Source organism: Alosa alosa, chromosome 19 (assembly GCF_017589495.1).
Source record: "Alosa alosa isolate M-15738 ecotype Scorff River chromosome 19, AALO_Geno_1.1, whole genome shotgun sequence".
Taxonomy (NCBI): Eukaryota; Metazoa; Chordata; class Actinopteri; order Clupeiformes; family Clupeidae; genus Alosa; species Alosa alosa.
The window spans coordinates 15,140,122-15,166,864 of NC_063207.1; the positions used below are offsets into that span (position 1 = coordinate 15,140,122).

The 26,743-nt window shown below is 44.9% G+C and overlaps 1 protein-coding gene across 9 annotated transcripts in view; it reads right to left on the reverse strand.

Annotated features, from left to right (window-relative positions):
• Window positions 1-488: 488 nt before the first annotated feature.
• gphna (gephyrin a) overlaps window positions 489-26,743 on the reverse strand; it is a 78,931-nt gene continuing 52,676 nt past the window's right edge. For 2 of the 9 annotated variants that reach the window (XM_048228827.1, XM_048228831.1), the window contains 18 exons: window positions 23,233-23,274; window positions 21,837-21,911; window positions 20,543-20,605; window positions 18,893-18,935; window positions 17,440-17,577; window positions 14,759-14,908; window positions 9,744-9,836; window positions 9,363-9,418; window positions 7,592-7,711; window positions 7,214-7,272; window positions 6,925-7,078; window positions 6,663-6,784; window positions 5,105-5,192; window positions 4,901-4,974; window positions 4,731-4,795; window positions 1,859-1,962; window positions 1,607-1,703; window positions 489-1,156 (listed from right to left, as the gene is read on the reverse strand). In XM_048228827.1, the coding sequence (XP_048084784.1) occupies window positions 1,023-1,156; window positions 1,607-1,703; window positions 1,859-1,962; window positions 4,731-4,795; window positions 4,901-4,974; window positions 5,105-5,192; window positions 6,663-6,784; window positions 6,925-7,078; window positions 7,214-7,272; window positions 7,592-7,711; window positions 9,363-9,418; window positions 9,744-9,836; window positions 14,759-14,908; window positions 17,440-17,577; window positions 18,893-18,935; window positions 20,543-20,605; window positions 21,837-21,911; window positions 23,233-23,274 (1,677 nt within the window). In that variant the 3' untranslated portion in view covers window positions 489-1,022. The remainder of the gene's footprint in view (window positions 1,157-1,606; window positions 1,704-1,858; window positions 1,963-4,730; window positions 4,796-4,900; window positions 4,975-5,104; window positions 5,193-6,662; window positions 6,785-6,924; window positions 7,079-7,213; window positions 7,273-7,591; window positions 7,712-9,362; window positions 9,419-9,743; window positions 9,837-14,758; window positions 14,909-17,439; window positions 17,578-18,892; window positions 18,936-20,542; window positions 20,606-21,836; window positions 21,912-23,232; window positions 23,275-26,743) is intronic. The other 7 variants (XM_048228832.1, XM_048228834.1, XM_048228835.1 and 4 more) reach the window with 5 other exon arrangements.

A 26,743-nucleotide genomic window follows, 5' to 3' on the forward strand; every position in this document is an offset into this window, starting at 1 on the left:
GTCGGGGAGGGGCCTGGGAAGAGGGGAAGGAGGAGAGAGGGGACTGGTGAGGAGGGTGAGGCTTGGGACTTCAGTGAGGTGATAAGGTCACGGCGTCCACAGTGAGGATTCCCAGGTGGGATAGGCAACCTGCGGTGTGGGTGATAGTCCTCCACATGCATCAGTCTCCGAGCACATCGTGACCTGTGCAGAGCTCTTCCATAAACTGCCGGTGACCATTTCCTGACCCAGACAACCCCACCCAACTGTCTGTGCCCCCCCACCCCACCCCAAATTCCCCTGACCCAGACCCAGACCCCTCCCTGACTGTTGGCACTGTGCACATGAACACGACTCACAAGATAAAGGACAAGCAAAGCTGTTGGGATGGACGCCTTTAGACGACCCTCATGAGGTCCTACATAGCTGTGGCACACGGCTGTGGCTACATCCAGTGGCAGACCGCTCTCCGCCACCTTCCTTGGTTCCTCCCCCTCCCACCCCCCCCATTTCAAAAATGACCCCCACTTTTGTCCTTCCTCCAAGGTCTGGAAATAAGCGTTTCAATGAACTCGTCAGGAGTCTACAGCTTTCTACTAAAATGCTACTGCTATCTATAAGGGCTAGCGTTGAACACACAAAGCAATTGCGATGAAAGAGAACAGAGTTGCTTAATAGAATGATGATGATGATATTCATAATAATAATCATAATAATATATTACAGAATAAATCTTATATATTATATATATATATATATATATATATATATATATATAGTCTTATTTTAAAAGGTATAATATTTTAATTTCTTTCTTTGAAATAATAAGGATTTTCTTTTCTAATTAACATTTCCATAAACCATTTGTTTGCTTCAGTGAGTTGTCGATTACCCTCAATCAACAAATTAGTTGGTCAAATCAGTACAAACTTGCTGTGCCATTGCATATTACAGAATAGTAATGATATGTGGACATGCACCACTTCCACTTTCGCTTGCTCTCGTCGTCCCTCTGTCTCGCTGTCCGCACCCTGGGGACAACATCATAGCCGTCCAATCACCATGACGTCCACCACCTCTCCTTTGTGCAGCTCCACGTATTGCTCGGTTTTAGGCGGCAACATTAGCAGACCATTGGCACTACGCATACTCATTAACCGGCTGCTCATTTGATTCCCTGCAGAGAGATGGAGAGAATGACAGAGAGAAAGAGAGAGAGAAAGAAAGAAAGGGAAAGTGAAATATGGGAGATAAGTTAGAGAAATGAGAAATAAAGAGATAGAGAGAAGTACACACTTTTGTTTTTGAGTTTCATGATTGAATGCAACTTGATGGGAACCACTTAGTTTGTCTTTGACTAATGTGACACTGCTTCAGAACAACATTGATGTGAAAAGGCTATTCAGGGGCAAAAATATGTCCTAAATAATTTAACAAGATTTAACAAGTTAGTGGACATTATTTGGTGTGTCCTCTTCAAGTCATTATTGTCATACACATCAGCTTGCCCAACCACAACCTATTAACGCAACCTCAAATCAACTAACACAAGGTTAAATAAATGATACGATTATACTGATTAGTAAGGACTTCAGTAGAGCTCTCTTTCAAAGAATGGTGCCAATACCTGTGCTCTGTGCCCATGGTAACGGCTCCTGATGGTGCCATGTAAGTATGCAGCGGTGGTACTCGGGCCGTGGGTCTAACTTAACATCACACGATAACTGAAACAATGAAAAGAGGCATGCATACTGATGACATCATAATCATGAGACAAATCACTAGCAAAATGTAGGATTAAGGTTAAAGTGGACGTATTTCATTAATTGTGGATAGATTTTGGTTAAAGGCTTTAAAGGCTGTTTGCGTGGTTGGTTACCCGAGCTTTGATAATGGTTGGTCGGGGGTCCAGGATTCCTTGCATCTTCCTTAGAGCAGGGATGACAAAGAGATTACAGGTAACAACTGCTGACACTGGATTGCCTGTAGACACAAAGAAAGACCAGAGAGAAAGGAGAGCATAAAAGAGAAAGAAAAAGAAGTCCTAAGTATCAGTGCAACGGACAACCACCATCTCTAGATAAACAATACAAGACAAGTAGAATCTGGGTCAGTGGGGTTTCCCGTGCGGGAAAGGGGTCACTTTGGAACAAGGACCAGGGCTTTTGTGAAAATGGGGTGGGGGTGGGGGTTGGGGGGTAATGTGCTTCATCATGCTGTTAGGACAGTTGGAGGAACAGAGGAGGATTTCCAGTGAAAGCCACATAGGTAAGTACGGACAGGGCCCTTGGTTAAAGTCTGCAATTAAGGGTCCTGACAATCCTGGTCAGTTCATTTCACACACATACAGAATACACCAAACTCTGAAATGACACCCCTGTGTGCCTAAGTCAAGAAGTCAGCTAAACATCTGCTGCTACCTTGGGGTGTGCAAGAGAGTGTGGTGTGAGAGAGGGTGTTGTGTAGTGTAATGTAGTTAAAGGATTAGAAGAGGCAAGAAGAGGATATGTGTGTGTTTTATCAAGGGCTCTGGAAGGGCAGCTTCAAGACCCTTGCAGCAAGCAGGGCAGGGAGAATTTGCTGGTACTTTCAGTATGCAAAGGGACTTCAGGAGCAGGGCAAGGAGAGCAGTAGAGAGATCACAGTGTGCATCAACCACAGCCAACCAACCAATGAACAGCACCATGGAGGAACATACTCAAACAAAACACTAAATGTACTCAAAACAGAAACGATAATATCAATATCTCTCAGAAAACAGAACAGAAAAGTGTCATTTGACAAGTGAGCCTTCTATTTAAAGTCATCCTTTTATATCTAGCCTTCAATTCTTTAGGGTCAAACCAAATCAAGCTCAATCTGAATTCACAAATTCCAAAAGACGGCCCAAAATTCTCACATTTTCGAGCCTGCATTATTTATCAGTTCTTCTATTTAAAAACAAAAAGTATTCCGTTTTCTGAGCTGTGGTGACTGGTTGTTTTTATAATGTGGAGTTCTTGGTTTGTCTGTTCATATTTTTCATGTGGTCCTCCTGAGTGAAGAGCACCTACTTCCGCGAGCGGGAGGTGGCACGGGCGTCTTGCTCGCCTCGCTGTCACTCAGGGGCGCCCCCTCCAGCAGAGTCACCCCTGTTTCCCTGTAGCTGAAATTACCTTAGGGGAGGGGAGCCATGACAGACAGAGAGAACAGAGAAGGAGGACAGAAAAAGAGAGAGAGAGACAAAGAGAGAGAGAGAAAGAGAAAGACAAGAAACCAGCAAAGGAACAGAGAAAAGAGATGGACAGATGGAAAGATAGATAGATTGATAGATAGATAGAGAAACCACATATAGACCAAAAGAGAAAGCAGAAGGCAAACAAGCAAGCAAGGAGGAAAGGAAAAATAAATAGAAAGAAAGAAGGAAAGAAAGAAAGAAAGAAAGGCTGTCAACACAGCCGAGCCGAGCTCCATATACAGGACGGACAGACGAACAGGCGAGCTGATAGTGGGAAGGGGGGGCATACTAGGAACAGGGGGGTGGGCCCAGGAGGGGCAACGTTTCACGCTAGCCAGATTCACAAAAAAAGGACAGATCAATGGGGGCCAGTTCCTGCAGACACTGTGGCAGTGAGATCACGGCAGAGGGAAGGTCACTGGAGACAACGTCTAGAGGTACCAGGGTGGGGGGGGCACCTGTGTGTCAGTGGGACAGTGGCAATGGCACACCAGATCCTCATACAGCCGAAAGAAGACCCACTGACTCCTGAACTCACACTCAAAAGTCCAGGGTTAGGGGAGAGTGGCACACTGTGTGTTTTGGGGTGGGATGGGAGGTGGCAAGAACGAGGAGGGTATGTTAAAGTCAAGAGGCAATAGGCTATTTAGATGTTAGTATTTGGTGCAGGGGGTCAGGAATGGGTACATGTGGATAAAGTGGGCAGTTAATAGCATGGTGTATTGACCAGTGGTTGGTTAGGTGGTCAGAGACGGGAGGGAAGAGAGGATGCTCATGCAGATCGTAGGGCTGGGTATGGCAATTCAAAACCTTACAGTGGTGCTGTTCTGTGCAGTGATTTGTCATCATACCATTAATAAAAACAAAGTTAATTTTATCATCAAGTCAAAATGAAAAATGACAAAAGTGTAGCTTTTCAAAGTACAGTATTTTGATATATCTGAAGCCAATAATGAAGCTGCAGTGCATACTTAAAGGAAATGGTTTTAAGGATCAGCAACACCACAAACTGACTAACCAAAGTAGACTGTGCCAGCTAGAATTTAAGAGCTGTGTTTGTGAGATCTCTAGGTCTTCAAAATGCAAAACTACTTTCATTTTTCAGTAGTCAGATTCCAGCTGGTAATTTGACAGTTAAAAAAAATGCAATGGAGATTACATTTGCCAAGTAATATTAATTTAAAACTGTTTTTCACTTGGGAGGTCTTCCCATTAATGACATTAAATTTTCAATTCAAAAAGTAATTAGTAAAATCTAGCATTAATTTGAAAATGGTATAAACGTCACCCATATGGATGTAACACAACACACAATCAATACCCAGCCCTATATGTAGGAAACAATATCTAAATAGTTTCAGTCAACTCTGCATGCAAGTCTGATTAGTATTTGTGAGTAGCACAGTAATAATTCTGTATAGTCACTAACCATCCACAACTCCTGCAAGTGCCAGTCATTAACCATCAACATCTCATGCAAGTGCCTTACGTAAGGCCAAATTACAGCCCCTCTCACAGACACACACACACTTACCTGGCAGGGCAAATATCAGCTTTCGGTGCCCATTGATGTCAAGAGTGGCAAACGTAGTAGGAAGACTAAGAAATGGATAGTGACAAAAAGAATCAGTGAGGAGATGCAATCGGAACTGTGAGAAGTGGATAAAACACTGCCCTATCCTGGAATCCACTGTCAAGACTCACCCAGGTTTCATGAATACTCGTCCAAAATGAATCTGGGCATGTAAGTCGATGTCCAGCACCTGTTTCAGGTAGTCCTGAGACAGAAAGACAGCCGACAGAGTCGACAGACAACTAATCAGGGGCTGGTTGCGTAAAACATCTTAAGTCAATTAATTCTTTATTTCCTTTTGTGCAACACACTTAAAAGCACAGAGTCAAGCTCACCTTTTCGCCCATGGACACGCCACCTGAGGTGATGATAACGTCAGCACGGCTGATTCCTTCATTCAGGGCGTTGAGCAAATCATCTGGACTGAGGAGACAACAGACACATCACCGTCAGTGTGTGCATATGCATATGGGAGAGATACACACACACACACACACACACACACACACACACACACACACACACACACACACACACACACACACACACACACACACACACACACACACACACACACACACACACACACACAGTACATTCTTCAACATCAGAGGCAGACATCCCGGATTCAGAAAGTAAAAGTCCTGCCAAGTATTTGATCCAACCATTTGGTAAACCAGCTCATCCTAATTAGCAGCCAGGTAGATCAGATAATTAGTGATATCACCTGTGTTCAGTGCACAGGTTGAAAGAATAAAGGTCACGGTTTTCGAGATATTGAAGAGATAGCGATTTGAATAGAGAGAGGGTTGAAAAATGACAAAATTATGCATTTTCGAACACACTCATAGATGTATCTTACTGTAAAACGACCTAGAAATATGATTTTGAAGGCCAAATGTGTAGGCTGCGCATTAAAGTTTGGATAAAAAAGTTGACGTTTTTCTTCCTCCTTCAGACTCTCGCTGTGTGAGAACTGGAATGTTTCCGTTGTCTTTGGTCTTATAACTTTGTGTTTTGGCTTTTGGCCTCTTCAAGAAGTCATCATAAATAGGCTATCCACTCGTAATTATTCCGAAGAAATTTTCTATTTTAGGAGGAGAAACCGCAACCTAACCTACCTACTCAACGAAGCTAAAGATACAGTGGTTGCTGACCAGATTCCTCACGGATATTGCACCCGATTGGTCCGATTCAATATGTTTTGGAGTTGGTGGCCTATTTAGAAACAAAAACATTAGGCTATGCATTAGGCTATTGTGGTCCTTGTCGTTTTCAGAAGTTGATCGAACGTTATAGGCTAACTCACAAGTTATAGTTAACTACAAATGCCTCACGAGTGTTACCGCCTGCGTGAATGGAGCATTTAGAAGTTGCGCTGTGTAGTTCGGATCTTTTCGGATTCTGAAGCAATTCAATCAACCTTTGGCTACGGATTTCTTTGGAGATTAACAGCGATAGCACTGCGGCTATTTTAATTCCAAAGGCAAAGAGAACTTTACCAGGATGCATCATCTTGTGATGTGACTGGTTGAGAGGAAATAGCCTACATAATATGCTCATTTACACTTCACAAACTTTAAAGCTGATTTTCTCAAAACTTTTTTTTTTTTCTGAGGTGAGGATATCTTTCACATTTTGGCCAATATATCTGGGTTGGCTAAACGGAATTGAACAAATGGCCCCTTGTTTTAAACCCTAAGGTCTGTGGATTATGAATAAACCAATAAACCCTTTTTTTTTTAATTTGTCGAACTGGACTTATTTTGCCATGGCACGCCCCATCTGGCAGGACATACATTCTGGAACCCGGGATGTCCACCTCTATTCAACATAATTACAATATAAACCACTGCGTTCGAGTGGAAGTGTATGTGTGTGTAATAGCCTTACTTGTCTCCAACGATGCCCAAGTTGATGGTGGGGTAGCCGTGCTCCTGGATGGTGGCGAGTAGGGTGGAGCGGTTGCTGTCCCTGATTTTCCCAGGGTGTAGGTCATCCTCTGGGTTCAACAGCTACACACAAGAACACACAGACACACATACACATATTCACAAATGAGCAAACACACAAACACATAGAACACACAAAGTGCTTGAGAGAATGGGAGTAAGCTTGGATGTTTGTGTCTTTTGCAGTTCCTCCTAACGCTCACCTCGTTGCCTGTGGACATGACGGCCACAACGGGGAACTTCTGTACCTCCACCTCGGTGACGCCCACCGTGGCCAGCAGGCCGATCTCAGAGGGGCCCATGTGGGTGCCCTTAGCCAGAACACACTCCCCACGTTTGATATCGTGACCAATGGGCCTGCAGAGAGAAAGGGCAGGGTAGCCAATGAGAAATCATCTCCTGCTGTAATCTTCTGGTGTGTGTGTATGTGTGTGTGTGAGTGTGTGTGTGTGTGTGTGAGTGTGTGTGTGTGTGTGTTTCGTGCTCACTCACCTGATGTCCTGTCCAGGTCGTGCCTGCACCAGAATTCGCACTTCCAGCTCCTCTGTGCCCTGCAAGTTGTAAGAAAGCGGTTTCTTCAACCAATAGCAAATTTGTGTACAACTCCATCTCCAATGATGATTAAAGCGGCATCAATACCATAAAGGAATGATGGAGTGGGCTAAACCAGCAGACAGAAAACAGCCGTAATACCGTAATTGTTTTTAGTTTTTAAATTGATTTCAATTCTAAATTTTGTAAGTCTATTCCAAAGAATGTATCTTTATATTTTCTTAGCTTACTCATATACACAGAGATAAAATAACCTGATCGGTACACACAAACATTGACTCTGAGCGTGAGTGTGTGTGTGTGTGTGTGTGCACTCACATCCTCGGATTCACGCAGTAACTCTGTGTCCTCCACCTGCACCACAGCATCGGCTCCACAAGGGATCGGAGCTCCCGTCGTCACACGCATCACCTGCCCTGGCATGACTGTGTGTGTAGGCTACAAAAAAAAACAAATATCCACATTGTACGTAATTATGAGGACCAACATGACTGCATGTGTAGGCTACAAACACACGAATACACTCTGGAAGTCATTATGAGGACTCAAAATGGAATCTGAATTTGTATCAAAAACACATCAGGTCCTAATTTGAATGATGAACAATGTGCAGTCTTAAGTCTAACTAAAGCTAATTTAACAAAAAGTTCATGGGTAAGACCTTAAGCACAAACATCCATGAGTCATTTCAACGCTCCCACATATAGTTCATGCATGATAACTTTGCTTGTTGAAGGACTTTGCACTTAGCTCCCCTTTTAAATCAGGGCCCACCGGGTGAATTAAGTATGCAGTATATATTTGGGACAAAAGCACAAAACAAAAAACAGATTTGCTAATGGCTTGAAATTTTCCAACATGTTATTCTGGTGATTCTGGACGGGCCACAAAGCTCCTGTATTTAGCTCGCTCGCAGTGTTTCCCTCCTCTGGCGTGGCAGGGCAGGGCACAGCTGCAGAGACTGATGGTGACGAGTGCAGACAAGCTGGCCTGCTGTTTGTCCAGACCACCTCCCAGCTGTTCTGCGTTAGCATGTCACACCAGTGGGACCTGGAGTCCCAGCCTCCCCACATGGCAAATAGTCCAGCACACACTCATCCTCCCTCTCTCTCTCTCTCCCTCCTTCTCTTCTTTTTGTTAAGAAGTTTTCTCGTCCATCCAGGCAGATCCAGGGCCACACTATGGGGGCATGTTTGTGAGCCCCCATGTTCATGCCACAAGAGTGTATCTGCCTGGCTGCAGCAACTTGTAGCGCTGTATCTGCCTGACTGCAGCAACTTGTAGCGCTGTATCTGCCTGGCTGCAGCAACTTGTAGCGCTGTATCTGCCTGGCTGCAGCAACTTGTAGCGCTGTATCTGCCTGGCTGCAGCAACTTGTAGCGCTGTATCTGCCTGGCTGCAGCAACTTGTAGCGCTGTATCTGCCTGGCTGCAGCAACTTGAAACCAATCTGCCTTGCAGCAACTTTTTATCTGCCTGGCTGCAGCAACTTGAAACCAATTGTTTTCGGTTTTTCTACCTCGATAAACCTCGAAAACAGAGATCTATATGAACGGTCAACAACTTGTCTGGTTCAATTTCTAAACTCTTTTTCTATGTCCCTCCTGGTTCGCCAATCCCTATATCAACTACAGAATACCATGCATGCAGACAATGCCTGATGATTTGTACATGTATTTACTAATACAACCAGTTAAGCTATTGATCTGAGAGTGTAGAAAGAACATTTTAATTTCCCCTTTTCTTCCAAAGATGTCCAACATTCTGTCCAAGGATTTCCCTGAGCAAAACTAAGAAAAGCAGTAGAAGACCCCCCCACACACACACACACACACACATGCATGTCTTCTTTATGAGGCAGGTGCTGCTGACCCAGTGGCTTGAGGAGAGAGACAGACAGAGCAGTCATCTCTCTGTGCATGACTGGCCAGACAGCTGAGCACAAATAACCTTTGTGGACAGAAGGCCTCAGTCTGTGTGTGTGTGTATGTGTGTTTGTAAAAAAGAGAGAGAAAGAGAGTGTGAGTCATTGTGTGTGTGTGTGTGTGTGTGTGTGTGTGTGTGTGTGTGTGTGTGTGTGTGTGTGTCACCTGCTCTCCAGCCTGGGACTCCCCGATGATGAAGCGATCCCCTGGGCCATCAGCAGCTATCAGAGAGAAGAGGGAGAGAGGGAGAGAGAGAGGGAGACAGAGAGATAGAGAGAAAGAAAGAGAGAGAGAGAGAGACAGAGATGAGACAAAAAGACAGAGGTACAACAATTCAGTGGTAAATGTAGAGTGTCTTAAATAACAACTCCCTCCCCAGGTGCTGTTTTCTTCCACAAGCACTACCAAAGCAAAACACAGTCACTAACATTTACACTGTCTCCATATTTATCACTACTGTCAACAGAAGAAGCAGAGCTATCAATATGCACATGTATCTCAAAGCCCATCCGTAGAAAATGTTCACTGGACATTTGTGGCACTCACCTCTGACAGCGTAGCCATCTTTGACCGAGGCGGGGAACGGGGGCAGGTTGTCTTTGGCATATACGTCCTGAGCCAGGACGCGGCCCATGCCATCTACAGAGATGAAGAGACAGGGAGAGTGAGATAGAGAGGGGCAGTTTTGTCCTTAAACAGATGATGAGTGTGTGTCTGTATCTCTCTCTCTCTGGGTGCATGTGTGTGTCTGTGTGTATATGTGTGTGTGTGTGTGTGTGTATACACAGCACTTCTCTAAATGACAATACTTGTTTTGAACACTCTGGAAAGTGGCATGTGCACACTTTATATAACAATGAATCTTTTGATTCAAGTTGTCCATTACAGTCTTGATGGAAACATGCGCGCGTATGTACACCCGCACCAGATGGTTCCAGAAGCATGGCTGATGGAGGGTATGAAGGAGGTGGAAGAACACAAAAGACAGGTGCAAAGGCTCATGGGAATGCCAGGCTGCTTGGTTGACGATGTGAGAGTGTGTGAGATCCTCAGTTTGTCCGACAGAATATAGAGTGTATGTGCCACAGGAGAGAAGACACTGACTTGCAAATTACATCATTTACGCATAGTTGAGTAGACACTTTCATACGCAAAAAAAAACAAAAACAAACAAGCAACACACAACACACACACACAGACACACACACACACAAGCATATATGCATAAACACATCTTACTATCTCTCATACAGTATACACATAATATCAAACAAGGGAACAATGGGACAAGAGGAAGGAAGAGCTGAAGTGAGGGGCACAAGGAAAAGGAGCAATAAAGGCTATAGGGAAGACAGGGAAGGAATGATAGAGAAAGAGAGGGGGAGGGAGAGAGAGATGGGTAGAGAGAGAGAGAGAGAGAGAGAGAGAGAGAGAGAGAGAGAGAGAGAGAGAGAGAGAGAGAGAGAGGAGTGGGATTGTAAGCTGATTAGAGCAGACTAAAATGGCATCAGATGAGACTGTCTAAATATAGCGAGTCGCTTTATTCAGCGATCAAACAGATGGGGGTGGAGGTCTCTCATCAACACACATACACACTTATACACACACACAAATAAAAAATGCACTATTATACACTGCTGTATGCCTCCGATGTGAACATACAAAAACACCCACACACCCTGATGCACACATTTACACACAATTGCAATCAACAATGAGGCACATCCTTATAAACACACACAGTGGGGTAAACACGGACACACAGTGAGATTCCCCTGATTGGGACAGACAGCCTGACACACACACACACAGACACACACACACACACACACACACAAACTGCACTCTTGCATAAAGAGAGTGAGGTGAAAAAAGACCCTCACAGCCAAACAAGCGTAAACAGATTTTCCCCTGAGGCAGCCAGACAAAAAAGACAAAAATCTCCAGAGAATGGCAGTGCATGAAACTCCTCAAACTCCACAGTGTAAGCCACACATCAGTGGCACAAAAACGTCCTCTAATCCCCTCTGTGTGTGTGTGTGTGTGTGTGTGTGTGTGTAACGCGTTCATAGATTAGCATGAGTGGATGCGTGTTGTGATCGATCCCACCATGTACTTAAACACGCACATAGGGAACAGGTCCCCCATAACAGCAGGGGATCATTACTGCACAGCCTGCTGGAGGATCCCTCAGAGGACTGGCGACTGTCACCCCGACACTCTGGAGCTTTGTGCCATGCAAAGGAAAGGGGGCTCTGGGGTACCACTGGGCACTCCAAGCTGGCTGCCATTGGGATCAAAGCCTGCAAGCTCCTGCTACAGTGGCGGTGATGAGCTCCCATGGGGTATGGATCACACTGTAAGGGGCTAGATGTGGAGAAACCTTACGACGGTGTGTGTGTGTGTGTGTGTGTGTGTGTGTACGCGTTCATAGATTAGCATGAGTGGATGCGTGTTGTGATCGATCCCACCATGTACTTAAACACGCACATAGGGAACAGGTCCCCCATAACAGCAGGGGATCATTACTGCACAGCCTGCTGGAGGATCCCTCAGAGGACTGGCGACTGTCACCCCGACACTCTGGAGCTTTGTGCCATGCAAAGGAAAGGGGTGGGGTACCACTGGGCACTCCAAGCTGGCTGCCATTGGGATCAAAGCCTGCAAGCTCCTGCTACAGTGGCGGTGATGAGCTCCCATGGGGTATGGATCACACTGTAAGGGGCTAGATGTGGAGAAACCTTACGACGGTGTGTGTGTGTGTGTGTGTGTGTGTGTGTGTGTGTGTGTGTGTGTGTGTGCATGCGTGCGTGCGCGTATGTGTGTGTGTGTGCGTGTGTGTGGTGTGAGTGTACATGTTTATCTGGCCATGTTTGTGTGAGTATAATGCTTGCTAAGGGGGAGGTGGAGTAATATGCCTCCTAAAAGTGGTTTTCAAAGGCGATCACTTCCTCACAGTAACATGGAACTTTAAGCTCTCAGTATTGCTACTATTATTGTAAAATTGCAGCAGCCTTCTCAAACTCTTGAATGTGCCTCTTGAACATGTAGTTCCCTTGGTATGGTTGACATAAAGTCCTTATGAAAACAAAGTTTGTGCACACAACCATCTAGTGGATCATACTTCTCACATACTGTACTAGTCCAATGAGGCTCTTGTCTCATTTCGTTCTGGTTAAAATATATATACCTACACCCTTTCCAGTTCTCTTAGTCAATTCAGTTCTTCAAACTTCATGCTGAAAACACTATCTCAAAATTTGGTAGTGGGTGGTGGTAGTGTAGTGGTTAAGGAGCTGGGCCAGCGTGCAGTAGCCTGAAAGGTGTCGGTTCAATTCCCGGCTTCCACCATTGTGCCCTTGAGCAAGTTGCTCCGGGGACAATGTGATCCCTTGTAATATAGCTCATTGGTTCTCAAAGTGGGGTCCGGGGACCCCCAGGGGTCCGCAGCACATTGTCAGGGGGTCCCTGACAAAGTTTGCTACAAAATATGAAATTGTCTTATATGGCGAAAAATGCTACAGTATTAGTATTTGCCCAATTGATCTGCTGATACGTTACATCTATATGTCAAAATACTTTACTATTAATTAACCGCCAACAAAATGAAAGTTATGTGAAGCAAACACTATGTGTTCAACACAATAGGCCTACATTTGACAAAGAAACAACAATCCTTTAAACAAATCCTACATACTGTCAAAGTTTGTTAACATGACTATTGTGGTTTTAGCACTCAATGTTTTTAAAATACATATAACATAAGCATCTAACAGAAAAAAGGCTATACAGCTACATGATTAACTTAAGTTTTATGTGTTGCGATTATGAGGGTCCTTGGAGAATTTTCTACTCCATGAGGGGTCCCCGGCCCACAAAAGTTTGAGAACCCCTGATATAGCTGACATATGTAAATCACTTTGGTCAAGAAGTATCTGCTAAATGTAATGTAAAAGAATTCAACCACTGAAAGCAAAAATTGCTACACTTCTCTTATTTCCCCAAAGTTTTCCTCTCAGGATTTGCCATCTAGTCCATCAAAGACTTTTCCCCTTTCCTTTTTTATTTTTATTTATTTATTCATTTGGCTGATGCTTTTATACAAAGCAACTTTCATGTGTCAATTATTACAAGGGCCAGTCTCACCCGGAGTTACTCAGGGTAAAGTGCATTGCTCAATGGCATAACGGTGGCAGCCGGGAATCGAACCCACAACTTTATTGGCAACTGCATGCTAGCCCAGCTTCTTAACCACTGCACTACCACCACCATTTTCCTTCCATATGCTCTTGTGTTCCCCAGGCGGTCCCCTCAAGAAGACTTCAGTCACCTTACAATCGCTATCTGGTCTCTCTAGAGGGAGCTCCATCTCTTTACCGCTCTTGTGATAAAGGGATCTCCAGCGGTTCAACATTGGCCTTGCCACACATCTATACGTCTTCTCGAAAATAAACCTCTAGATCACACTTCCAAGTAATGGAGATGAAATACATTACTTTTACTCTGCATGCTTTGGGCTCATAAATCTCGAGAGTTAATTATACACGCCGATACAATGGTGCAAGCCTCTTTTTTTAAGTTAACACCAATCTAAGTTTGCGGACATGGCCATTTTGGAAATGTATGGGCCACATTACACGTCCCACTGTGTTGATGTTGGAATGGAGTCAACAGAGTCGGAGTGGGTGTGCGAGCTCGTGAATTCATGCTGCTTGGACTGGCTTTGGTGAACACCACCTCTCTGCTACTTACAGTACACAGAACCTGCCCACTGCAAATTATGTTTTTGGATCTTTGACAAACTACATAAGATGCTTTACTTTACTCGTTGCTAATGCATGTTGTTTGACATTGTTATCACTGCTATCATAGTTGTCAATGCTAACGGATGCCTTCGCAATGTCAGCTGTGATGTGCAAGGGTGAAGAGGGACATGAACAGTGGAGCGCTGAGGTGGTGGAACATGAGAGTGGTTACAGTTTTCAGTAACTAATCCAATACATCATATTTTACATGAGAAAACATGGGAAAATAAAGGATAAGATGGACTGATGAGGAATCATGAGGGATAGCGAAAAGCAAGATCTTTCTGTCCCTCACAATTCATTAAAACAAGGAAAAGTTTTCTGAGGACATAATTACGGTTTACTGTTTTCTGGCTTCTGTTGTGCTCCTAGTTGGTTTGGCTCATGATTCTCAGAGCAGTTTTAAAGGATACTTTTTTTTTAATTAGGAACCAAAACAAATCCTTTGCCTTTGCCTCAGGTTTGGGGTCAGTTGTCCTGGTTTTCCAGTGAACAGTGCAAGTGGGCAGGATGATGATCTCTGGTCAGTAGCCCATGCAGTGGCACCAGGCTGCCAAGGTCCCACGACCCGTCCACAGCAGTGGCGTGAGAGCAGCCGCGTCATGCAAACAGCAGATGCAGCAGCAGCAGCAGCTACGGCAATGGTAGCAGCAGTGCAGCAGTCTCTCGCTCACTCTAGCACCCCCCAGTTCCCCCCACGCCTCCCCCCTCCCCCTTTGGTTCTCCGTGCCACCCTGCCAGGCCGGGACCACTGACCTGTCTGATGCCAGGGGGACAGGGTGCCAGCGTCGGCGCCTCTCCTGTTAGACTTTCTCCCTTGCGGGCAGGCCAGTCCGGGCAGGGGCCACGCATCGGGCCCCGGAGGCTTACGCAGAGTAACGGGGGCCGAGTCTGAGACTTCAGGCCCTATGGCTCGCAACACGGGGAAAGGGAAAGGGAGAGGGGGGGCATTCATTATCCATCATTGGACGCCCCCACACATAGGAGTATATATACACAAGACAAAACATCTCACACAAACAGACTATGCACCACGAGCACACCCAACACCACTACAATCTGCATGCATAAGGAAGGCAGACTGCTTTGGTGATGACATCGTGTGAGACGGGGGACATGTGAGCCCTGTCCAACAGCATATTCGGACAAAAGGAACAGCTGATGCAACAATGTAAACAAACAAACAAACAAACAAACAAACAAACAAACGATGAGCAGAATGAACAAAACAACAGTGGTGGACAATCTCAGCTCTTCTCAAAATCAGAAGAGTAAAAAAAAAACAAGGCAAAAAGCAAGCAGAAGCAAAGGGCCATCATGGTGCACAGTGGGAGACAGGCTGAGAGTGAGGAAGCAATGCAGCTGGAATATTACGGCAAGAGAAGACCACCCAGGCTTCTTCTGCTCCAGGTTGATCTGATCCTAGTTTAGGTGTGCTTTTTTTTATTTTTTTAGATGCATTAGTGTTTGATACATCTGAAAAGCCAGCTCCTTGGGACGTAATTATATGTAACAATATGAGACAGCGGACAATTTGCGGATGGAAAACATACTGCTACTCAGCATTCGACATTCAGAGTCGGTAACTTTGGTTACTTGCCACAAACCTGCTTCAAATGAATGAAATTTCAATGTACATTGAGAATGCAAGTGAGGACTTTTGTGGTTCATGTATACAGCAAGGCTGGTGAAGATGAATGTGGGTGAAAATGACAGCTCAGACATCTTTAACCTATTAGATGGTTTCAAAACTTAGTAAGCTTCCTTCTTTATTGGTATTGCATATATTACGGACACCTTTAATGTGTAAAAATTGAACTTGATTTGGTAGATATTTAGAGGTTTTTCAGTTTTCTACCCTATTCTACTCTACCAAATATTCAGTTTAGTTCAGTTCAGACAAAACTCATATACCGGTACTTTCTTAGGCCGTGCATTAGATGGTATGATCTACACAATCTTTGATCTTTTGAAACCCTTTTGATTGACAATGGCTGTTCCTTTACACTCCTGCTTAAACTTCTCCATGACAGGTTTTCACAAATGCAGAGGCCTCGAGGAACTCTGATGACAAGTTTAAAGTTCACAGTTTTCTGTGTTCTGTGCCAATTATAAAATGCTAACTAATAAATGTATTCATCATAAGTAATCAGCTACTGGTTTCAAGCAGCAAGTATTTGATAATCAGCCTTCATGACTGAATGCATGAGGTTCTCATAGGTGCATGTTTATTGAAGTTCGTCCTTATGTAAGTGTGAGTTCAGCTGTTTCCATTAACTGAAACTAGCCATTGAACTGGAACAGACTTGGACTGTGTGTGTGTGTGTGTGTGTGTGTGTGTGTGTGTGTGTGTGTGTGTGTGTGTGTGTGTGTGTGTGTGTGTGTGAGAGTTGGGGGGGCATATGGCTTGGAAGCTTCTGCATGAGTGGGTCACACGGAGGTGAGAAAAGCGCCCCTGGTGCTCAGTGATGACCTCATGAGGGGTAGCTGTGAGTCTCTAGCACAGAGATACCACAGCAGGATGAGATGAAGAGCTGACCGTACTTAAGGTGTGTGTGCATGCGTGTGTGTGTGTGTGTGTGTGTGTGTGTGTGTGTGTGTGTGTGTGAGAGAGAGAGAGATTCCGTATGTGCATTAGTGCTCACATGCATGAGTGTGTGAGTGCTAGTGCGCAAGACTTATTTGTGTATGTGGCCATTTGTGAACTCATAAACATGCATGAGTATACACATGAATCGGTGTGGTCATGTGAATGCATGACCGTGACTTTTGTGTGTAAGTGTGTGTGTACCAGTAAACAGATAAACAAACATCGTTTGGTTCTGGTATGCAAACGTGGCAGGGGGAGTAAGGACAAACAGAAGTGAAGGAGGAACATATAAAAACAGGAGGATGAAATGGAGAGCTTGTGCTTGTTGACATCTACTGGGATACACATCACTTTACACTGGCCAGAACCCTGCTTAATCTACAGCCTTTTGGGCTGTGCCAATATAGTCGCTGCTGTGTTGGTCAGATCCAATGTTAGGTCTTAAAGGCACAGTGTAAGAGTATGTAAGCTTGTACAGGGGACCTTCCATCTTACCTCAGAGTAGTCATCTGATGAGTGGGGCTTCAGGTGTTCAACTGAAAGAGTGTGAGTGTGTGCGTGTATGGTGTAGTGTATAAAAAGAGATGTTTTTCTACATGTGTATGCATGAGTACACACTATGAGAGTATGTGTGTGTGCACTGTACATTTGAACTTGCATATAGTGTGTATATAGCATAGAGCAGAGTGACTGAGTGATTTGTGTGTGTGGTGTGTGTGTGTGTGTGTGTGTGTGTGTGTGTGTGTGTGTGTGTGTGTGTGTGTGTGTGTGTGTGTGTGTGTGTGTGTGTGTGTGGTGTGCGTGTGTGTTCGGTCATGCTCCTCCTCCTCCTTCTCCTCCTCCTCACCTCTGTAATTGATGATCTCAGTGCCAAGCACAGGGGTCATCTCAAGCACCGTGATGAAGGCCTTGTCCATGGAAGTGAGCGGGAAGGGGGACATGCGGTGTCGGCGCGCCACCTTGGTGATGTCCACCGCACTGTGACCTGCAGACGACCAAAGGGGTGTCACCATCAAACAGCCGTTGCCACAGCGATGTGTGGATCTCCTATCTCTCCTTCCTGCTCTTGTATTTCCCTTAAGGCCTTTTCAAAGTTTTATTACACAAATCACCAGGGGAGGGGGGGACACATCAAAACTAACAGTCCTGACAATGGAGTCGAGCCTGGAGCTAATCTAAATTATTGCTGACCAGGCATCCCTCGGCTAAGTAATAAATTATATCTGGCCTTTTGTCAGTCTGTGTCATCTTCTGAGGAGGCTCCAGGATATCTGAGCCAGAGGAAAGAAGCACAGTATCTTTGGTGTTACTTCAAAACAATGCTAATGATAAAACTATACAATTCAGAATACAAATAATAAAATACAATTCTTGGCATTTGAGCGACCTAATTCATTTTTTTTTGTCTATTTACAGTATGTTGGTCCAGCTTCAGCATGACCTTTAAAGACTGAGTACTCTGGGTAAGAGAGAAAGGTTACACCCTGATGAAGCACATTTCTGAAACACTGTATGATAGCCTGGAAGCCAGTTCGAATTGACCAGGGTGGGCAATTTGGTTTGAAATCGCTCCATTGAGAAGTGTCTATGCCCGGTTAAGATGTGTTCACGCTAATCAAATTGTTTTGGCAGACTTCATACAATGAAGGACAGGTGAGCAACAGGGAAGCAGTCATCCACATCACCTGAGTGACCTTGAAAGTGACCTTGAGTGCGCTCAAGTTGGGGGTTTTTACGGCAAAATCAATGTTGCTGGAGAAGCGTGATGTTTAGATTCCGTTATCGCGTCAGTTACACAAAATAATAACTTGCATAATTAACGTGCAATAACTTTAAAAGACAAACAGAAAAAAAAAAACCCATTAAGGCATTTTACATCCTCAAATTTTGTGGGAGAGATAAATTAGGACTGGCTTCCAGGCTAGGTTGAAACACACCCCATAATCAAATCCAAATGCCGTGTTACCAGGCTCAAATTTTGATAAGAATCTGAGTCTGTGGCTAGACCAGCAGGCTATTAAAATGTATATTGTGGAGTAATGTTGAGAGTGCAGCTATTCACTTTTTATATTACATTACAAAAGGACCAAGCGGCGTGTGGTCCACATCACTGGCTACATTCAACTTTGTACCTAATTACTTGTGTTGTGTTTTATGCTTGGAAAGCCGCACTGGGTTTGTTGGAATGTTGCCTTAAGGGAATGTTCAAAGCAACACTGTCTGTCTTAACACATATTTCAAGCTAGACAACAGTAACATGTATTTGTGATCGTATTTGTGTGCATATGGAAGCCACTTACTGGATCGCAATATGTTCTCTTTGCTGCTACAGCGAGATTGCACCTACAGGCAGAGAGAGAGAGAGAGAGAGAGAGAGAGAGAGAGAGAGACAGAATGAGAGAGAGAAGAAGAAGAAGAAAAGGAAGACAAGGGGGGAAAAACAAGAGATGAAGACTGAGTGAGACCAAAGGCAGCAGCTCAATTCTCTGTCCAGAGAGGATAGCAGCATTCCACTGACTGGCAAAAACACAGAGTGGATTGCTCGTCTAACACACACACATACACACATACACACACAAACCGACACACAACCAAAAAGAGGAAGCACCAGCGGATTCTATGGGTCAGTATGTCACACCTGAATACCATCATCAACATCACCATCATCATCCTCATCATTATCATCATCATCATCACCATCATGACCACAACAGAATACCTTACACCTGAGAAATGTAAGTCAAGCAGTTACTCAACTGCAAATGCCTAAAAATAGTCAACAATAATTAACATTACATTCATTACAAACATTTAAAGTTTAACGTTAAAGTGTAATCACTAACTATACTTTCCTCCTGTTAATATGCCTATGGTACACACACAGAATCTAGCAGTAAAAGATGTGATGATGATGATAATGACTCTGTAACTACAGCTACTACCACTACCATCACTACTACTACAACTACTACAGCAAGTACTATTGATCTACTACTGATAAAGATAGATCACTGTAAGAGGAACAAACGTAACCAACGCAACAGGAAAAGAGCATGGAGTCAAAACTCAACAGAATCGTTCAGCACAATGAGCTCCCCGTAGGTCAGGGATACTGGCGGCCAGGTGCACTATTGCAAGCTGTACTTGGCACGTGGGATGAACTTCTCTCTCTCTCCCCCTCTTTCACCCAATCTTTTCTTGCTAGGAAAAAATATATGACCTGCGTCCTACTCTCCCCGCGTCACCTGTGATGCCAGCCGAGTAGCCCCGGCCTACGGGCCAAATGGAAATGCTCAAGTGTAATGTTGGGCAGTCGGAGAAACCCTTCACACACTCTAAGGTCCAACAAGAACCAAAACCCAAATGGAAAAGACTCGCAAGGACACATAGAAAATGACAATATGATGGAAAAAGCAAGGAGATAGAGACAGAAAGAGAGGGAGAGAGTGTGTGAGAGAGAGAGAGAGAGAGAGAAAGAGAGAGAGAGGGAGGGGAAGACTGAAGAGTTAGATGAAGGAGAGTGTAGGAGAAGGATGTCACATTGAGGCAACAGCATGGTCCAACTAGAGCTAGCACACTTTCATCAGGCATCTGAAAGACACGGCATCTACTGTACAGACAGAGCATCGACTCAACCAAAACCAAGAGAAGAGAGAGCAACCATAGAGCCAAAAAACGCAAAAACATTGATACACTCCAGCGCAGAAAAAAAAATAAAATAAAGAGAGAACGACAAAACGAGGATGTGGAAACACGAGCGCTATCAGACAACGATACTACAATGAAGAAATGTGTAACAAATGACAACGTCAACGACAACAAAAGTGAAAAAAAAAGCTTGTGTCGGAGGAATTCGCAAAGCAGTGTTTGCGGATGGGAGGCGGCTCCTTTGGGTCGGGTCAGGGAGAGGTAGAAGGGGTGGGTTGGGTTGGTCGGTGGGGAATAGTTACTCGCGAGTCGTAGGTCCTATGGCCCCGCCGATCATCTCGGAGGCCCGCCAACCTAGAGTGGAGCTTCGGCACGAACAAGAAACAACAGGGTTTTACGACAGACAGGGCAGAGGCAGCGCTCCCAGACAAAACAAACAAACAAACAAAACAAACAAACAAACGGCTACAATAACGACAACAACAACAACACGAAGCAGTAGCAGCAGCAGCAAAACCGTCCTCAGACGGCTCGCACAACAACCCCAAGAATTTCACCTCAGCACCAAAACAAGCCAAACCATCACAGGGACTACGACTCAGCCAAGAACCAAAAATCAGTATGGGGAACCAAGGAAGAGGTCAAAAGGAATGATGACTTGTGTAAAAAACAGAAGCTTTGCCATAGCCAGAGGTATGGAGGGAAAGGAACTGTGTGGTGCAGCACAAAGTGAATGACACTCAGAGTCTGTGTAAACAGTCTCCAGTTTGGTAGATAACAAAGTGGATGCTAGCTAAAACACAATTGTCCTTTTTGACAAAAAAATCAACAAAGGTTGGAAGAGCGGTAAGGTATATGTGTGTGTGTGTGTGCGTGCAGTAAGGTATATGCGCACGCGTGTGTGTGTGTGTGTGTGTGTGTGAGTGAGTGAGTGAGTGAGTGAGTGAGTGAGTGAGTGTGTGTAGTAAGGTATATGTGCACGCGTGTGTGTGTGTGTGAGTGAGTGAGTTAGTGAGTGAGTGTGTAGTAAGGTATATACGCGTGTGTGTGTGTGTGTGTGTGTGTGTGTGTGTGTGTGTGTGTGTGTGTGTGTGTGTGTGTGTGTGAGAGAGAGAGAGAGAATAGCATAAGAATGAAAGAAACAATGACAGAAAGGAGGAAATGGAATGAGATGGCCATGTGGATGGACATGACAGAGGCGGAAAGATGAGGAAATGTAATGGTGTTTGAACAGCAAATGGCGACTGACTGAACAAGAAGCTGAGTGACTTTAAAGTCACTGTGTGTGTGACGGCCACCTGACAGACAGAAGTCAGATTAGGAAACATCAATGGATCTCCTGAAAGGCTTAACCAATCAGAGGAGACAGATAGAGGAAAGGAGAAAATGATGGCATGATGATGGCAGCTCCAGGTTGCTGGTGGAACGTAATGAACTTGGTCAAGAACGATGAATGAAGAAGAATGATTAAGCATGGTTATGTTAATCTGTAGGAGTGTGTGACTGTGTGTGTGTGTGTGTGTGTGTGTGTGTGTGTGTGTGTGTGTGTAAGCGATTGCCCAGCAGAATATAGCAGTAGAGATTGGGGCTGTTTACCTGGTCCAAGGTAGAGTACCTTGACTTGAGCGTGATGACCTCATCCATGTGTGCCCTGAACTCTCTCCGAGAGGCCTGGAGAAAGCCACAGGACAATAACTCACCTCTAACACACACAGCTTGTGTACACACACACACACACACACACACACACACACACACACACACACACACACACACACACACACACTGCATTTACACCAAACATACACACACACCTAAGGCTATACTCAGTCTTAAAGAAAATCAAAGGATAGTAACTAGTCACTTAAACCATGCAAGGTCACTCTCTCTCACACAAACATACACACTGGTGCCAAATTACGCATGCTCACGACACATCACAATACAAAACACACACATCACAAAACACAACAAGAAACACACACACACAATTTCCACAATACATTGTATACTGTCCACACGGTAACAGTAAATACACAGTAACTAAGGTTACCAATCAAAATCCCACTTACTCACTGGCCACTCTTAGCCTAATCACTTAACACATACTGGTGTTAAACAAGCCCACCCACTCACTCACTCACTCACTCACTCACTCACTCACTCACTCACTCACTCACTCACTCACTCCCTCACTCACACTCACTCACTCACTCACTCACTCCTCACTCACTCACTCTCACTCACTCACTCCTCACTCACTCTCACTCACTCTCACTCACTCACACACACAGCCACCAATTCTCACTCCAGACACTTTCCTGAGAGGGGACCTGAGCAGAGAATGACTTCATGAGGTGACGAAAACAAAGCGGGGGGAAAACCCAAAAATAAATCAAATAAATAAATGAATGAATGAATGAATGAATAAATAAATAAATAAATAAATAAAAAAATAAACAAACAAACAATGTCAGAGTGCACCTTCCATTGAGAAATGAGTGGATAGAGAGAGAAGGTGTGCTCTCCCTCTGGAGGAGAGAGCCAAGTGGATGCATTTAAGTAAGTCATAATGAGGCTGGCGCATGCCACCAGCGTGGCTGGCATAAGAGAGAGAGAGACAGTGCTGGAGCGAAATCAATCTAATGGATGACCCAAAAGTGAGACAAATCAATATGAAAACAGTAATGGGAATGTGTCTGAGCATACTGAGGTGTGATAAGTGGGCGCCAACAACAACAAAAAAAAATTATATATCAAAATGATGTGGAATGGTTAGGGTAAGAGATGGAGAGATGACAGAGATGGAGGGAGAGAGAGAAAGAGAGAATGGCTGGAGAGAAAAGAGGGTGAGAGCAAGAGAGTGTCAGCCTATGTGAGGAATTGAGAAAGACAGAGAGAGAAAGTGAGGAGAGGAGAGGAGGAGTGTTGGGAGTGATAGCAGCTTGTTCGTGGCAGGTGCGTGAGAAGTGAGCGCCACGTGCGGTTATACCTCAGACATACTACAGGTGGATGAGCTGGAGGGAAGCCGTGCCTGGGTGTAGTGAGAGAGAGAGAGAGAGAGAGAGAGAGGGAGAAAGAGAGAGAGAAAGAGGAGAGGGGGAAGAGAGATCTGGGTTAGCCAAGCAGCCAGGCAGACAAGCATGTGGTGCCACAGCCATCATGAGGAGGGGAGTCAGAGAGCGATCGAGGGCATCATTTGGGTAAGCAGGGGTTGGGTTGGGTTGGGTTGGGTGGCCCTTTGACTGTAACTGCACTGATCTGAGAACAGGAGCCTGAAGCTGTATTCCTGAGTTCAGTAGCAGCCTCTGGTCACCAGTGACTGACCCCAGCACGGAGCGAGAGGAGGGAAGATGGTGGGAAGAGACAGATGTGCACACACACACACACACACACACACACACACACACAACACACAAACACACAAACACACAAACACGTTTACAAACACATTAACATTAAATTCATTCATGTATGTCCACACAGAAGCATACAAACACAATATCTGTACAAACACACACACACACACACACACACTGTGTGTACACAAACAAAATCTAACCCCGACATACACACACAGACACACAATACCCAAAGGCGTATCTGGACTTAATTTTGGGGATGTGTTGATGTATGAAATATGAAATGACATTCATTCACATAGACACACATGCACGCTAACCACAACCCACAAACGGCCATCATAAAATCAGGAGCTGAGCCTTGGACAGTAGTGGACATCTACAGTGACCGTCCACTCGTCCTCTAGCTATCAATCACAATCTCAGGGGAGGTCAGCCAATCAATGAGCATCTATTACTGCTAAAGAGCGTGCTCCCTCTCACACACACACACACACACGCACCAAATGGACATGAACACAGCGCAATCTGCTTGCAATGGTCCTGCAAACATCACATATGGTATGGTCACATATGCAAGCATGCATGGGTATGCCTATGTATAGCCTGTATATGTGTGAGATTTGATGTATGAGTGTGTGTGAGCACGTGTGTGTCCTTGTGTATATATGAATGCGTACAAGGGTATATTTGTATGTGTGTGTGTGTGTGTGTATTAGCTGATGCCTACTGTAAGCCTGGATGGTGGAAAATCGACAGTAAGGATGAGAAAGAGTGGAGTCAGCAAGACAGGCTTGCTATATACAGCTCAGAGACACACACACACACACACACACACACACACACACACAATCTCTCCCTCAGATGAAATGGACATGTGTTCACCTCCCTGTTTCGCTCTCCCCCTCTCCCTGCTTTCTGTCTAGTGTTCCTCCTCTTCTGAGTCTCATAAGTGGATACAGAGCTCATAGACACACGCAAACACTTACATACACTCACACACACACACACACACACATCCCCCACCCACGCTCCCACTGAAATCACAGCCCAAGGGGAGTTTTGTGGAGAGAAGCACGCTCGGCTCCATGCCTCAGTGAGCACGGAAGGATGAACACACATGCAACACACACACCCTATCTCAAACGCACATGCACACACTCTTACTCTCACACACACACACACACACACACACACACACACACTCTCTTCTTTCTCACACACACCCTATCTCAAACGCACATGCACACACTTTTACTCTCTCTCACACACACACACACACACTCTTTCTCACACACACCCTATCTCAAACGCACATGCACACACTTTTACTCTCTCTCTCTCTCTCACACACACACACACACACACTCTTACTCTCTCACACACACACACACACACACACTCTTACTCTCTCACACACACACACACACACACACACACACTCTTACTCTCTCTCTCACACACACACACTTACTCTCTCTCACACACACACACACACACACACACACACACACACACACACACACACACACACACAGACACACACACAGACACACAAAGACACACACACACACAGCTTCCCCTTCAATCTTGTGAAGCATACTCTATGATTCCTGCAAGGTCTCTCGCTGTCCTGAAGCACACTGACAGGAAAAGACCCAGTGGAGACCCACTACAACCTCCTCCTCCTCCTTTTTCTCTTCCTCCACTGTGCTTCTCTCCTCTTAACCAGGGACTAAATAACCTCCTTGTCATGTTGTGTCACATCACAACAATTAGCAACATAGAGCAACATACAGTAGATGTAGAGGCTGTGGGCCAGCTGATATCAGAATTATTTGAACTGATTTTCACATACATTAACAAGTTTGTCCATTGAGGCAGTGGGCAACTTAGAAATCACTGTCAGAGCTAAAGAGAACACAAGTATGTGTGTGTGTCTGTGTGTGTGTGTGTGTGTGTGTGTGTGTGTGTGTGTGTGTGTGTGTACACAGAACACTCCACTTCACTTCTCTATTCTTCCCCTCCCATCTCTCTCTTCATCACTCCATTCCATTCTCTCCTCCATTTCTGCTGCCTCCCAAAAGCCTCTGTACAGACACCACGGTTGCCTCAGGATCAGTGCAGTTTAGAGCCCTTTCCACAGCGCCTGACAGGCTTTCTCACAACCCTACAGTGGTTTACTGTTTTTCCAATAACTACTCCATAAAGCACAGATCAAGGAATAGATGGACTCAAACCCCACATATGAATGCAACCATGCACACACACACACACACACACGCACGCACGCACGCACACACCGTTTCCATCTGCAGAGAAGCAGTCTTCTGCACCTCACATTCTTAAGCCAGTGAGATTTTCCTGTCCTAAAGCTAATAGTGTGAACAGACCCAGGAGATCACCTACTGCTTAGTCCATGGGAGAGAGATTAGAGAGAGGGGGGGAAGAGCTGATCTGATCAATTTACAGCAATTACCATCGCAGGACAAAACAAGATCAATTCATGTCTCCCTCTTCTTCTTATTCTCTCTGGCATAAACACACACACACACACACACACAAAAACATTCTACAGACAGAACTCAAAATTAAATCCAATTGCTGCAATAGAGCCCTCCTTTTAGCCGCATGTTGTTTATACATATGATTCTAGGCTAAACAAATTTTGGCTACTGCTACAGGTCCACATCTAGCACCAAATCTTAGGGTCACTGGCAACAGACTCTCCCCCACACTCAAAGCACTCTACCTGGGCAGAACGACGCACTGCAACCCCTCCTCCCACTACCCTGGAGGGTTCTCCTGCACCATCAGCATTTTTCAGCAATACAGCGATCCACGCTATGAATGGATGGACACGCACACTTTCACACACACACACACACACACACACACGCAGATGTAAACATAACACAGTTGGCACTTGCACGCTCACATCCCCAACAATGCTCGATCTAGCTACATTTCCCTCAACCTAAAACAGACACACACACACACAGACACACGTACAAATACACTCTCACACACAAAGAGAAACATCCCTTAACATTTCTGAATGGATACACTACAGCATGCTCTCAGACTCGTTCCCTTCTGACAAGGAAAGATGCGGCTTACCATGTCTGCTCCTGCCTATGC